This window comes from Stegodyphus dumicola, chromosome 6, assembly GCF_044657685.1.
Source record: "Stegodyphus dumicola isolate Sdum_Otavi_A_Nest chromosome 6, ASM4465768v1".
NCBI classification, from domain to species: domain Eukaryota; kingdom Metazoa; phylum Arthropoda; class Arachnida; order Araneae; family Eresidae; genus Stegodyphus; species Stegodyphus dumicola.
This window is the reverse complement of record NC_140773.1, coordinates 198560501-198576915: the sequence shown is the minus strand read 5'-3', so window position 1 is coordinate 198576915 and position 16415 is coordinate 198560501. Positions and strand designations below refer to the sequence as shown.

At 31.8% G+C, this 16415-nt stretch overlaps 1 protein-coding gene across 2 annotated transcripts in view; it reads right to left on the bottom strand.

Annotated features, from left to right (window-relative positions):
• LOC118199660 (uncharacterized) overlaps positions 1-16415 on the bottom strand; it is a 102405-nt gene that overhangs the window by 48877 nt on the left and 37113 nt on the right. For both annotated transcript variants that reach the window (XM_085819327.1, XM_085819328.1), the window contains exon 4: positions 6971-7082. In XM_085819327.1, the coding sequence (XP_085675453.1) occupies positions 6971-7082 (112 nt within the window). The remainder of the gene's footprint in view (positions 1-6970; positions 7083-16415) is intronic.

Genomic DNA, 16415 nt, shown 5'->3' with positions numbered 1-16415 from the left:
TAGAAGTGCAATAATTATGGATTGCAGTATTTACTAGTAATGCTGATGTTTCTTAACACCATTTCTTTCGATCATATGTAAATGTATATGTAAATTCGATCATATGTAAATTTACCTATTTTTAGTTTCTACATTTTAGAATAGTGCTAGATTACAATGATCACTTCATGCACTTTTTATAATCAATAACTTTCCTTTTGATACTATACAAAAATGATTTAAATGATATAGTATACGACAGTAAGCTAAATACGTTAAAGTAAGCTCTTCGTTAAATAGCACACGATGAAACTCTTTGTTTCTATTTATTATGAATTTCTTTGTTATCACAAGCACATAAAATGTAAGCAAAGAACATACTTAATGAATATACTTAAATTATGAATGTACTATACTTAAATGACTTACTTAATATACTTGTTTAAGTATAATGAATATACTTAAAATTAATAATGAACAAAATCTAATTTCCAACATTCATTTATTGAGATAATCTAACAGACATACATAACGGCAATATTTTTAAAAAATGTGAATTACATTGTGTTTGGAAGAATAGATGCCAAATGACAAGTAATAAAACTGCAATTTGCAATCAATAAAAAAATATTTAGTGTTTTTCAATATTACACATATAAGTATGGCATAATTATAAATTACAATATTTCACAGTAATGTTAATGTTTCCTTAACACTATTTTTTCGATCATATGTGCAAAGTCTGAGCACCAACCTGTATCATGAACACAATAATCGATTAATATGAATGATATACCATATAGCACTTAGGATGCTATAACCGAATCCGTGTATACAAATATTGCATGACTTCATAACCAAATCCGTGTATCCAAATATTGCACCGCTGGAGCGACTGAAGATTGGAAAACCACAATATAATTTTAATCACCGAAAAGTCATAAAGCAGAACACTATTTAACTGCATAGATGATATTAGCACGTTGCAAGCAGATATTCACAAACAAAATAAGAAGAAATTTGGTTTACCCCGAAGATTTCTAATCAATTCAAAGAAAACTGCCATCATTATATTTTTGTACATCTTTCTCTTTCTGTATTGAAGCTCTCCAGTATTTAATTTTGATGGTGAATTACTAAAGCATGAAGAAAATATTCCTGAAAATAAGATGGAGTCAAATTATTGTGCAGTTACTAACTTGTTCGAATTTGGCAGCTAACCAAAGCATGCAAGCCTCGAGCTCAGATTTTCATTTATCCAGTAAATAATATACATGGAATGTCGAACAGCAATTCAGTGCAACGTATTAACAATTTATTCGATTGCATTAAACCTTTCAACCGTTCTTCTGATAATTTAATAGAATCTTTTTTTTAAATGGCCTAGAAGAATTATTTCAACTGAATAGAATTATGAACAATGTTCACAAAATACGAAATTTACAAAAAATATTTCTCAGGCTCGCTAAAACATTTGTAATGTCAATGACGCCAAATCCCGAGTGTACTGTAACACTAGGATTAAACCAAGCATTTTTGAATGCACGGGAAAAACGTAAAAACATAACAAACAGTTCATCAGAATTTTCATAGGTAATGAATTTCGTATTTTTGTTCCCAGTTTCTCTAATTTTGATGTCAACATTTATTAGTAATTTATCAAAGCCATTAATTTTGTCATTTTCCATTAAAATTGTTAATATTTCTTTCTCTTTTTTCATTAATTTTTCAGTTCTACTTCTGCCTGTCGGTGAATTTTCCATCATATATATTGGACAGATGTTAAAAATGCATGGATATGCATTGTCTTTTAACATTGGACGTTTTCTCAGAATTCTTAAAATTGCACTGTTTTTATCCGTGTATACATCTTCGCGAAAATAGGACATTTTGCTCTGTACTCGGTAAAATGTTTCATATTAATTCAAATAAACTCGTCCTTACTTCAAAAATAATAAAGTCATATTTTAGCAGTAAAATAATTGCTAACATGTGATTTGCATTGATTTCGGAAATATAATTTTTTTTACATATATAAAATGCATTTCTACTTATAAAACATAAAATGCAGCCTACTTTATAGATTAGTTTCATTTTAAATATTTTGCTATAATATTTATAAAAACAAATTTAGTATTAATTATTTTTCAAAATTTTAAACAATAATTTAGCACGTATGTTTAGTACAGTCAAAAGTCTTTAATCCGGACTTGTCGGGACTTCGCCGATTCCGGATTATAGATCATCAGTTTAAATCTGGTAAGATGGCCTGCAGAAATTATTAAATTAAAAATATGAAACCGTAATTTATGAAATAAAGAGCAATTATGATCTAAAGGGTATCAAAATTTACAAAAAAAAGCTTAATATTTATTTTTTTACTTTATTAAACATTTCTTTTAACGTGCGCATGCCTAAAGCATACATTACGCATAGCCGAAATTAGAAAATTGCAACCAGAAAACTATTTGATGTATATTCGTGATATTTATAATGATGAGGAATTTGATTTAAATCATATCAAAGACGGAGTACATCAAGATGAAATACTACATTTAGTAAGGAATTATAAGCCGAATAAAATAAAAACATCTCCAATGAAGATAACTATAGTGCTGAAAGATCAACTTCCAGTTCACTGCGAGCCGCAACATTTTGGTAAAATAAATTTTATCAAGCTATGAACAATTCTGTGTGCATTCAATCTATTATGAATGCATATGCACACATCATGTATCATATGTAATATCTAACATGAACTACTGTATCATAAGCAAAATCATATATGGAAAAACATCAAATGCATCTATATATTTAAAAAAGTAGAAAGCTGCCTTTTTTTTATTATTTATTTATTTATTTATTTTTTAAATATATATAAAATTTTGTTTGGGATAACCTTTACTCCTTTATTCTTTCCAGACATACAGATGTCATGCCCGAAAAGGTTAAAATGAATGTCTTCCACTGAACTATGATACTCAAATTTTTCACAATTACAGTACTTCCTTTACTTTGTGTAAGGAGGTAAAAAAGATAATGATAAAGAGTTTTAATGAACAACTCAATAAAAAACCTGTTGAATGAAAGTTTTTAGTTATATTATGGTATCTATGTTCCTATTACTTATACATAAGATTTTAAAAATTGCACAACTTTAAATAGAAATAACTAAAAAAAAATATTCCGATACAATTAAATTTACAAGTATGGACTTGAACTACAAGATAACCAAAAATTTCTTGCCGTTTCGGATAGTCAGAAAGAAAAAGTCCTAAAACAAATATTAATCACGGGCAATCCTCACAGTAACCACCATCGGCATCCAGTGTGTTTAGCCAACGAGTGGCTAGCTGTGAGATGCTATCGCAGTAAAACTCGGGGGTCTTGGATGCAAAGAAGTTCATGAGGGCCTTTTCAAGATCTGGCTGGTTGTTGAAACATTTCCCACAAAGATGATTGTTCAGGGAATGGAAAAGGTGGTAGTCTGTTGGTGCGAGGTCTGGGGAGTATGGTGGAGGGGGTAGTGTCTCTTTGCCCAGTTGCTGGATGGTGTCCCTGGCTTCCTGAGCCACATATGGCCTCACATTGTCATAGAGGATGAGTACACCCTCATGATCAACCAATGCTGGCTCTTTATGCATCAGTGCCTGATGCACACGTTCCAACTGGTGCAAGTACAGGCTTGCCCTGATGGTTTGGCCCACTGGCAGGAGTGCACCACTTGGTGATTAGTTATATATACAGACATACTTGCCAACCTATGACACTCAAAAATCAAGAGATTTTTCACAATGTTAAAAAGACTTTTTAAATGATAAAAATATAGTTTTTAATAATGAATTAACTTTAAATAGTGCATCGTTTAAAAAAAAGACACTTTAATCAGTTTTCATACAAATGTTATGAACAGATTTTGCTTTCGTTAAGAAAGAAACTTCATAATTTTGTTCATAGCAATTGCCACGTAGGCCTGCTTTCACTAATAAAAGTTTTTCTAATGTGTCATCACTAATATTAGATCTAAATTTAGTCCTCGTTTTCGCAACAACACTGAAAATCCTTTCACACTCCGCATTACTATGGGGAACTGTCAAGATGGCCAACATAATTCTAGACAGTTCACTATACTTTAAAATTCCATCAGCACCTTTCAGTTTTCCAATTAAACTCCACTGGGTGTCAATCCTAGCTGATTTTATAACTTCATCCAAGTTTTCTAATTGTAAACTGCAAAATTGCGACGAAGTAACACAGGAAATCTGTTCAAAAAGTACCTTATATCAGAAAAAGATGCATTTGCTAGAGCAGAAACATCACAAACTTTAGCATGCAAAATCACTTCATCGTTGACTGGAAACTTATGTAGTACGTAATCACATACTCGACAGAAGTAACTTCTAACATGAAGATAAAACTTATTTTTGTCTTCTTCTGAAAGTTCTTCCACTACTTTTGTAGTTGCAGCTCCTATTACCAAATCTTCATCTTTCTTCTGATTTTCTATTTCACCATAAATCACATCATATATAGAATTACAAGACAAAACACAGACTGGTTTTACAAACTTTGATAAAATGTCTTTAAACAGATCATAAATCATTGATTGCAAAACATGAATTAATGGAATTCTGCTTTGTAGAATTGTGTTAAGAACATCGAATGATGGCAAAATGAATTGTAAAAAAAAGCAAAAAGCTTTGTTAAGGTCCGAATAAAAAAACATAAATATTCATTCTTCACAAGATAAACTTACAGTAATCGGAAAATGTTTCGTGTGTTGAGCAATTTTTTTATTTTAAGAGAAATTTGTATCAGCTTCACGCTTATATTTTGCAGTATTGTTTTGAGAACTGCCAGTTGAATTGTTGAATGATGCAGAAATTACTTTATTTTTCTCAAACCTATTTTTAACAATGGAAGTAGTAACTACATCTCCATTTACTTCAGGTATTTTATAACTATCAATAGAGCCTTTTATCTAACTCTCGAAGCATTTACTTCTTCTTTAAAAAAATGCAAGAAGTGGGTTCCATTGATCGAGGATTCTAGATAAGCATTTCTTTAAAGACAGCCAGAGTGTACACACGTTTCAAAATTTTTCTCATTTCAGTATTATGCAGCTGTTGGAACTGTTTCAATTTTTCTTTTCTTTTAGAACTCCTTTCAAGATAATAATAAATATCAACAATGTGTTCATCCACATTTATTGGTAAAGAAGCTGCCCTTTTTTCAGCTGCTAAATTTAAGAGGTGACAGGTGCACCTCATAATCTGCAAATCTGAATTTGCCTTTCTTAAGATGCCTGCAACACCAGTCTTCAAGCCTACCATTACTGGTGCATTATCGACACCAAGTGCTAAGCAATTATCCAGAGGGACTGCATTTTCTTTTAAAGTTTTAATAATTAGCTGTGCTATATTAAAGCCTGTTGAATGTCCTTCTAAAGTGGGGACAGAAAGTAAACTGGACTCAATTTCTGAAGACTCTGGATTAAAAAAAGAAACAACAATTTGATACAGTTTTGAATTGGTATTATTGATTTCCATCCTTAGAGAAGCAGAACGGAGCTGTTTTAATGCAATCAATAACTGAAGATTAATTTTTCAAACCCATTTCTTTAACAATTGCACCTGTTTTGGTCCTTGCACTTGAGTATTTCTTAGCGATTTCACTATCGGGAAACATTTTTCTAAATAAAGCTGCAGCGTGATCCGATGCATTCAGCGGCAAGTTGTGCTCCAGTAAAAAGGGAGAGAATGGTTTCATCCTAGTATCCAATGCACACGGGATTTGGCTGCTTTTGGCAACTTTATGATGAGCAGTAAAAACAGGGCATGTACGATGAGTAGTAAACGAGTCATTCAAAGAATATATATAGTTCTATATAGTATATATTATGTATAGACACACATAGTATATAGTGTATACACATAGTATACAGAGCATGATCTTGCGTGAGTGGAGAGAAGGATTTGTAGTGTGAGACACAGGGTCCCGTGGTGACAACCAATGTCTGGAATGCCTGGGTGTGTTATACTGGACCCACTTTTCATCGCTGGTGTGTAACGATCAAATATGGATGCATTGCAATGCCAAGTAAGCAATGACAAACAAGTAGTGACACTCTGTTTCTTGTTTACATCAGACAGTTGAGTGGGCGTATCCACTTGCTCAGCTTGTATGCCTTTCCTATGCAGTGCAAATGGAATCTGATACTTGGAAGTGTGCAACAAGCTTACCACATATGTTTGGCTACTGGACTCTCTATGGTTGCTCTCAGGTCCTCATCGTCTAGTGCTTGTGGACGACTGCAGCATGGTGTATCACTAAGACACATATCCCCTGACATGAATTTCTGGAACCATTGCCTAGAGGTTCATTTGTTAATTCGTCGACTTGATTCTGCTGCTGATAGGCCCACTTTAAAAACATAAAGCAAACAACTTCAAATGAGCCCCTTTGATACATCCATTTCAATCAGTCACTGTGTGAGTTATGTTTGAAGTACCGATACAATGTGCTTTTATACTTTTGGTCAATGTCTGGACTCCCATCCTAACCACTTCATTGCCAGGTTTGGCAACTATTTTTATGTTAGGGTTCCCTCTTCCAATATCACATCAGAAATGGCAAGAACTTTTTTGATTACCTTGTATTTTTCTCACTTATTAAAAATATTTTCATAATAAATAATCCAGATAAGCTGCAGCATCAATCAATTGCTTATGGCTATACTTGTTAGTTAACTTAGTCATTTTATTTAATCATTTGTAAGTCAGAAAGCAATGGCAGAAAAAGCATTTATTACAATACAAAATATTCTTCAGTTGTTAATAGTTACTGCATCTTAAGTACATATAATTTTATATCATTTTAGAGCACTTGAGAGTATATCTTTTGGTTATGCACATAAAAAACCTCAAATTCAGTAAGATGAAGGTGACAAAATACTACTTATATCTATCAAAAGACTAATAATAATTCTTACCTGAATAAATCGTATGGCTCCCCTCAGGATACTTAAATTGGAGGTTTTCCTGTCATCCATATTTGGCAGTTGTTTTTTTAAAGCTTCAAAGCATTCTTTCAGGTGAGCCCGTCTGAAACAGCAATAAAATATACAATGGAATCTCAGCTTATCATTTTTTGCTGGAATTAAGAAAAGTAAAAAAGATGAATGCAGGGAAAAGATTATGCCAGAAAACTATCAAATATTGTAAATAAATAATAATTACTGCTATCAACATAACTTCATTAAATTTAAAAACTACTTTTTAACATAAAAATCTTTTTTTTACCTCTTTTCTTGGCTGAACTGAAAATATGACTGAGATTACAAAATTTTTAACAACCAGTTTTTCCCCCATTATTATTTCAAGCAATATGAATATATATGCCAGATTATGACAGTTGCAACATAGTACATAAAATACCTGACAGCTTAATAATATAAAAACAAAAAAATAAACTTAAAGTATCCAAAGCTTTACCTAAACATTAATGCAATTTTCTACATCAAAAAACCCTTTTGCTATTTTTGACATCAGGCTTAAAACTGCTACATATCATTTTTAAAATAACATTAAGATGAGAATCAGTAAGTGGATTTCCATATAAGACCTTTCCATGTTTCGGTTTACATTAGGACTTTTCACAAAGGCACAATAACATGAGACATGAGTAATCTCCTTGCATACATACAGTCTTGAAGTTGTTAAGAACTAACTTCCAAACTTCAGCAAATTTCTCTTTTCTTTAAAAATAACCTCCAAATTCAACCCCTGCCCCCCTTTTTTTTTTTTTTTTGTTGGATAAATTTGTCAAATAGTGCCACATAATCTTATCTGAATGCAGCTACTTTTGTAATAACTTTTGTTTCTACATACAATTCTATAAGTAATAGACAATCTAATATTCTTTGGTTAAGGCAACTAAATAATTTTAAACTATTGTATAGTTTTCAAGAGAGTTGAAAACCATGAAGTACAATACAAAGTCCACGGTAAGAATGTCAGATATCTGATATAACCTCATATTAACTTCCGAACCAAAAGAAAAAAAAATCTTTATAAGTACTGAAATAGAATTAGGATTCACACTGGTAAAATAGCATATGATCTAGGCATCAGTTTGAATGTGAGCTGTACATCAAAGCATTTGTGAAATATGTTTGGAAACTAGTAACTGCTGTGTAGGTAAAGTATGAGTGCACACTATACATCCCACACAGCACATGTAAAATTTTAAGCAAATGCAATGTGTCATCTGATAGGAAATAAAAGATAATAAATAAAATAAAAGACATAACTGTAAACCAGCAATGTTTTGAGTAAGTACCAGGAAATGTATACAATTTATACACAGTCAAAAGTCTTTAATCCGGACTCGTCGGGACTTTGGCGATTCCGGATTATAGATCATCAGTGTAAATCTGGTAAGATGGCATGCAGAAATTATTAAATTAAAAATATGAAACCGTAATTTATGAAATAAAGAGCAATTATGCTATAAAGGGTATCAAAATTTACCAAAAAAAACTTTATATTTATTTGTTTACTTTATTAAACATTTCTTTCAACACGCGCATGCATAAAGCATACATTACGCTTAGCCGAAATTAGAAAATTGGAACCAGAAAACTATTTGATGTGTATTCGTGATATTTATAATTACAAGGAATTTGATTTAAATCATATCAAAGATGGAGTACATCGAGATGAAATACTACATTTAGTAAGGAATTATAAGCCGAATAAAACAAAAACATCTGCCCTGAAGATAAGGATAGTGCTGACAGATCAACTTTCAGTTTGTTGCGCACCGCATCGCCTCAAGAAGACATGTACTGGTCTCTTGATAAAGACATTTCTGTTCCTATTGTATGAGATTCGATATCACGTTTGCAGTAAAGGAATATGAAGCAGAACTTGCATTTAGCTGACAATAGTCAAATTGACAATACTGATAAATTATACAAGATGAGACCATATCTATACTTACTAAATATCACGACTTTCTATTTTACTACTGGAAATAAAAAGTCTCTTTTAAATTCAAGCACAAGATTGCATTATTCCTTTTGCAAACTCCTATTGAGAGTGTAGAATTAGCCAGAAATAGACCAGCAACAGAGAGACTTAGTAAATTCGGCATTCAAAAACCACTGCATGGAGATGGTACACATTTTATCGTAAAGTACGATGATAACAAAAGACTTCATAGTAAAGAGTGCCATAGCCAGACTGTTTATAGACGCAAAGTATGTAATGTAACTCTACATCATGAGTGTAGTGAAGCTTTTCATGCTTGGGTCTTTCAATTGAAATAATCTATATTTGTAAAAGAAATATAATGTATATTTTATATTAAATTAATCACAAGTAAAGTAATTTGTAAATAAAATGTTATACAGCTAGAAAGTAATTCAGTGCTCCATTCAAAGGAAACATTGCACGAGTACAATCCAATTCACTAAACATCCATAGTCTTATTCCGCTGGCGTTGCACGAACGCAACACTCGCTTTTTCCATAGGTAAGAGCATTTTTTTCATTTTCAATGTAAATTTGTTATAAATGCTTAATTTAGTATTTGTGATTATTTTCATGAGAAAAGAATCATTCTTTGTAGTTTTGGCAGTTAACGGGTTAAGAAAAGTATGTGATTTGTGTATCCTTTTGTATGTGTCTAGATATCAAATAATATGTGAATCTCAAATGTTAATGATGCATAGAAACATTGTAAAGCTTTGTAAGTGTGTCAAGGAATGTATGTGAAATAAGTATTAGCTATAGCTGAAATTGTATGTGATCTATGTATCAGACTGTATAAATCCTAGATCTCAAAATTTAAATGAAATATGAATGTAAATATGTATATAAGCTAGATAATGCTAATAAGCATAAATATCTAGGTATAATAAGTAGATACGATACGTAATTATTTGATTGTCTGGGTATAAGTGAAACATGACTAATCAAATAGTGCATCCAATGTAACACTTGTAAAGTGGTAAGCAAATATGCAAGTATCGAAAAAAAGCAAAGATTCATGAGAGTATTAGTCAAGCTTTCAACAGCTATCAATCCATCTTCCTTGTAAAAAATGCATAAATTCATTTGATTTTTGCATTAAATGCATTGAGTGCAGTCCTCATGGGGGGAAAATGAAGAGGTAAAAAATCATATTGAAGAACATTTGTTTGCTCAAAAAAAGCAAAAGAGTTTCTGAATAATGATTAAAACTGGGTTTGAACCTTTTCCTGTTGCCTGTGGGAATTGCCAGCCCAGCAGCTTTAAAGAGACCTTTCAAATGCCATTTATTTTCACGACCATGATAAAACTTGTAAAAGGGGAACGAGTAAACTCTTAAATAAATCTATTTGCTTTATTGAAATTAAAGAGATTTTAGCTGATCTGTAATGCTTCAGGAATATTTTTAAGCTCAATTACGACAGTCAGCTGATCATTCCCAACATATGCTAGCACCTTTCAGGTACTTAAAATAAATATTTAAGCTGACACATGTAACAGTTGGCTACTTGGTTTTACAAGAGCAACGTGTTGGAACCCCATCGTTCAGAAAACAAAAGGCACTGCAGTCCAAAAATTTTAGAGATCAGCACCTTTCTGGTTTGATGTGGAATATTCTCAGAAGGTGCTTTGCATTAAAATCAGGCATTAGAATAGCTGACTCTGTTGTCATAAATATCAATAAATGCACAATATGTAACCGATCCAAAGGCTGATAAAAAAATAAATGCTGAGAGATTTTTCCATTTAATCTTTATGGCTTGAATTTCAAGCTTAGAGTTATCAGGAGAATTTACTTTTTCTTGATATCATAGTTTACATTTCTCAGTAAAAGCATCAAAACTCTACCACCTTTTGAATATTTATCTCCCCCAGTAATTTATTATTTCAGCAAAAGTCTCCCAAATTTTCTTACAAAATTAACCATTCAAGATTTAGATATTTGTAAAGTTACTTATTTTTGCTTGATCAAACTGAATACCATATATTTTACAAGAATTAGAAAAGATGTGGTATAGTAATATTTAAATGTTGCAACAGAAGAAATTCAAATCAAAGCTATTTATTCTATACATAATGTTCTGTCCAGTATTTAAAGTTATAACAACTTGTACCTAATCTTGGAATGTAATTTGGCTGAGATTTAAATTTATTTATGTTGCCTATTTTTGTCAGATTGTTTCTGCAGTACTTGTTTTGCTCAGAAATCTTAGTTATCATCTTATGCCATTGTTCAGATGAAGTCTCATGACCTCTTCTTGTCATATACGAGGGTTGGGGCAAAAGTCATGGCAACTATTTTTTTCTTGTAGATATGTGAATGGATCACAAAACGTATATGTGTCATATGAAAGTTCTGCAGGCATAGTGTGTATGCAGAACAACAGATGGCTTTGTGATAGCTGGCTCTGTGGTAATGAGGGCACTGAAATCAGTTAGTTGGTGAGTGTCGTGTGAGATGGAAGTAACCTGTGTTGAGCAGTGCGCTTACATCAAAATAGCCGTTCTCCGAGGGAGAAATGCGATGGAATGTCACAGTGAATTAGTAGAAGCCCTTGGGAATAATGCCCTACCATATTATACAATAACACGGTGAGTAGGAAAGTTTCAGCAAGGACATGTGTCAACCAGTGATGAGAAACATTCGGGACAACCAGTGAGTGTGAAGACCGACTTGCACCTGCCGTCATCGAGCACCTCATGGATGAAGACAGACGATGGACGTTAATCGAGTTAGAGAGGGCAACTGGCATCGAAAAACGCACCGTCCACGGGATACTGTGCAATGAGCTAACGTCAGAATCCTTTCCCCAGTCAAATTGATGGTGATCGTCAAGTTTGACATCAGGGGTGTCATTGTTTGCCACTTTGTTCCTCATGGCAGAACAGTGACTGCACAGTACTACAGGGACTTCCTGGTGCGACAGGTACAACGATGCATTCGGGATAAACGTCTGAATCTTGTGGACAGTGCAATAATTTTTGCACGACAATGCAAGACCACATAAAGCAGAGTGTGTATGGTAGCTACTCCAACATTGGGGATGGGAAGAATTGGAGCACCCACCGGTACTCTCGTGACCTTTCGCCCTGTGACTTCCTAAGATTAAGGAACCAATACGAGGTAGGCGGTTTGCAACACAAGAAGACATTGCTAATGCTGTGCTCCAACAAATGATGTGATTCATTTTATAGTCATTTTTTTGCTGTCATTTTATTGCATGTTTGAATATGAAAGCTATTCCTTTTTTTTTTTTTTTTTTTTTTTTTTTATTTTATGAAGCTATTGTTACTACATTATGAATTCATTAAAGCAAAGAATAAGGGATACACTTAATTTGGCAATTTCCGTGTTAGATAATGATTTTGTCCTAGTCATCTTACTTTTTCTTTGTTTCATATAACAGCTCGCTTTTTAAATGAGGAGAAAACCAATTATGCATATAATATATGTAATATTTAATGTGCAAAATGCCAAGATTCTGTGCAGTGGAGTTTGTACAGTTAAAAAGAGTAGTTAGTTAGTTAAAAAGTAACCTCAATAAGACATGAAAAACTAAAATAGCATAGTATACATGGTTGTATTATAGCTATGGTGTGTCTTCTACCTTAGGAGTAGTGCAGAAAGGCTCATTTGCTCATATGGAGAATGTGGCATGAAAATACAATTTACCATGATGGCTGTTCTGTGAAAGTATGTACAAAGGGATATAGGAAGCATTTTTATGATGTTTTTTTATTGAAGGTTTGAAATCAAATCATTCTTTGGAAGAAAAAAAAAAAAGCAGTATTATATGTACCTGTACATCACTTCCCATTTCCTAGTGAATCCCTCTAATAACAAGCATTTACTTGTAGAAAGTTCAGTATAAGCAATGGAAAAAAAAAAAAAAAAAAAAAAAAGAGGGTAGGCATCTTTAGCTAAGCAGTCAGTTGGGTATGATTTTTCCTGGGAAATCCAGTCTAGTTTATACTAAAAAATGGAACATCTGCATATTAAAAAAATTATTAAATAATAATTTCATCTTTTTTATAGGTATAATCCTATTCTTTATTACCACTTATTCTGCTAGTAAAAGAATATTAAGGTTGCTTTATTAGTCCAAAGGAGCAATTTGCCCTGAAGGACTATTAATTTCGTTTTGGCATTTTGTGTTAAAAACTTTAAATGTCGATTCACTTTTTACACTGTTCCACCAAATATTACAGCCCTGTATTATATTTAAAGAAATTAAATAATGAAAAATCTGCATAAATGTATGAGTGTTTCTCGCATTGTGATAAAACAACCCAGAGCCGTCAAAATTTGAATAATGTCATCTTCCATAGAATATGGGCATGCGGAAACCCTAATTTGAATTTGAAATTTGTTTTATTATCAATTTCATATTTTGTAACACCTCAATGAATTTTTGATTAAAAAAAGTAAGCATTTTCAAAGCGAGCAGTGGTAACACTAAAATATATATATATGTAAGGGATTATGCGCCCTTTTCCAAAAATATTTCGAAAGCTGAGGACGGAACCTCTCGGGTCAGTTTTTTCATTTCTATTGTCTTGGTTTTTGGTCCTACTAAGACCCTGCGACGTTTTTTTTTACTTACAAAATTGATTACATTTTTATTTGTTTACAGCACCATTCTTCTAATAAAAGTTACATACTCTAATAAAAGTTACATATTCTTTAAGGTTTAAAGGACCAGCCCGTACGTTGTGATTTTTTGACTAATAGCAGACCGCTATTTATTTTATTTTATTATTTTTCTACTTTGATTTTGATTTTTATTTTACATTGCTGGGAATTATAATAGCTTTTGACACCTTAATGTGTTTTTCAGCGGACACGTCGGGAAAAAGGAACAGAGGAGTGGAGCTACAAAAAAGGATTTATTCCAAAAAATTTTTTAGGAAATACTAATGTTCTTTTATAAAAAATTTTTTCGCATTAAATAAGAGCTTCAATGGTCTGTTTCACGAAACGCGTAATAGTATTTAACCTATTTCGTAAAACAGTTTTTTTCCCTTGAAAAGCCAACTGAGAGTACGAGTGGGTTAATTTACCATTTTTCCGCTATTTAATTATTGTTTATTGTAAATTGTATTGATGCATTTTGTGTCTTCATTTTAATTTTAATTTTAGTATAGGCATTTTATATATTGGCAATTTTTAATTTTAATTTTTTATGTATAAGCATTTTATATATTGACATTTTATAATCTATGTTTTTATACCTTCCTTATATATATATATTTTTTTTCCGTCGATCTATTTTTCATGTGAGTTAACCTTTCACATTTCACAACAGTCAGATTAATTAATTTTTTAGTGCATTAGCAAGTCTTCCAGCATTGAATTTGGCAGTTTTATCGCGTATTTACAGTTTCTCCAGTTTTTCCGGACAAATTTCTTATTATTTGTGTAGAACTGTGTTACAATATTTCGTGGAGCTACAACTCCTGGTAACTTTTTAGCAAGTTCGCAGCAATGTTCCTACCTACTACTATTCTTTCAAATCTTTTTGCAGCATTATGCGCAAAAGTTTCATCAAAATTTGAAATTTGAGCCATCAAAATTTGAATAATGTTATCTTCCATAGAATATGGGCGTGCAGAAGCTCTAATTTGAATTTGAAATTTGTTTTATTATCAATTTCATATTTTGTAACACCTCAATGAATTTTTGATTAAAAAAAGTAAACATTTTCAAAGCAAGCAGTGGTAACACTAAAAAAAAAAAAAAAAAAAAAAAAAAATCTCCAGCGTGCGAGACTGTATCGGAAATTCTAAAGATATGCTCATTTTAAAATTATTTTGCAATATTGTCGTTGAAGACTCAGGTGTTAGAAAAAATTGTCAGCAGGCACCCGGGTTATAAAACCACATCCTGTGTAGAACTCGTACGAAAATGGCATATCTTTTCAACTACATCCTGTGTAGAACTCGTACGAAAATGGCATATCTTTTCTAACCTAAGAGTCTTCAGATACAGCAGGCATTGAGATAGTTCTCCTATGGATGTCAGGTGGTGTAAATGCATGTGTTATCGATACCCTAAGCATTCAGTACGGCATATCTGTAGCTGCGTGCAAGCGTCAGAATGGCGAGAGCTCGTCTGAGTTGAATGGCATTGTCTCTGGAGGTACTTGAGTGAAGATGGCAGAGCTACTGGTCGTCTTGGCCAATGGTGAATCCGAAAAGGAAATGTATCCACTTGCAAGACACAGGGTTCATACACATTTCCTTATATGAAAATTAAGGACTTTTAAGGACCATTAAAGAAAAAATTAAGGACCTATCAGCAAACAAAAAAATGAATAGAATAAAGCAATTATCCATACAACCGACTTCATGCTTGTAATTTCACTTTAAAAAACTAACATAAGTGTGCATTATGCACTATGATTAAATTCAATTTAATACTTACCATAAAACAATTTTGAAAATTAAACTAACTCCCTACAAGTTATGAAGTAGATAACATTAAATTAGGAACATAATTTCTTGAAAAACATGTATAAGTGTATTTTACACTGATAACAGTCACTATTTTAGAGATTTACATGATTATTATTTAACTTATTTGATATTTATTTAAACACAGTCACCTACTATTATAATCACAATGTAAGAATATTTTGCAGATTAAAATAACTGATTTGTAAACATACAATTTATTTCCTTGGTTTTTTGAAAAATACTAGAATAATAAACTGTACAATAAAAGATACAAAACATTTGTGCTTTTTTTAAATCTGAAATCTTCCTTTTCTTTAACTATTCTTCTAAGTTCATTTGCTTTGATAAACAAATCAATGTTCCTGCTGGTCTCAGCTTCATCTGCTAAAGCATCTACTTCTTCATTAATATCTTTAATGTCCCTTTGAAGAAATTTTTTCTTCTGCTTCATATAATCAATTTCTTCCTCAATAATATTTCTTTTCCTCTTTGAATTTTCAGATTTAGTTAAAGATTTTTGTTCTTCTAAATACTGAACTTCTAAATAACAAACTCCACTTCTTGCAGAAGCTGCTGCTGATCTCATTTCTTTACTAATTTCGATATTAAGAACACCTCCAGAAAATTTTATGTAATCAAATACTGTACGTTGAAAAATGTATGATGAGTCACTTAAATTTTCAATTTCAATTGCTTTATTTACAGAGAAGCCCCTTTCCACAGAGGCCTGTTCATGTGACAAGATAAGAATACTTGTCAGTGAATACTTGAATAGTGAAAATATACATTTTTTACTATATATAATTTATTTCCTAAACAATATTGATTAATTGATCATATTATCTCCTAAGTTTAATTAAAGTAGAATTATTTTAAAAGAGTGAATCCATACTGGTAAGTTATATTTTAAAAGATGTATATATATATATATATATATATATATATA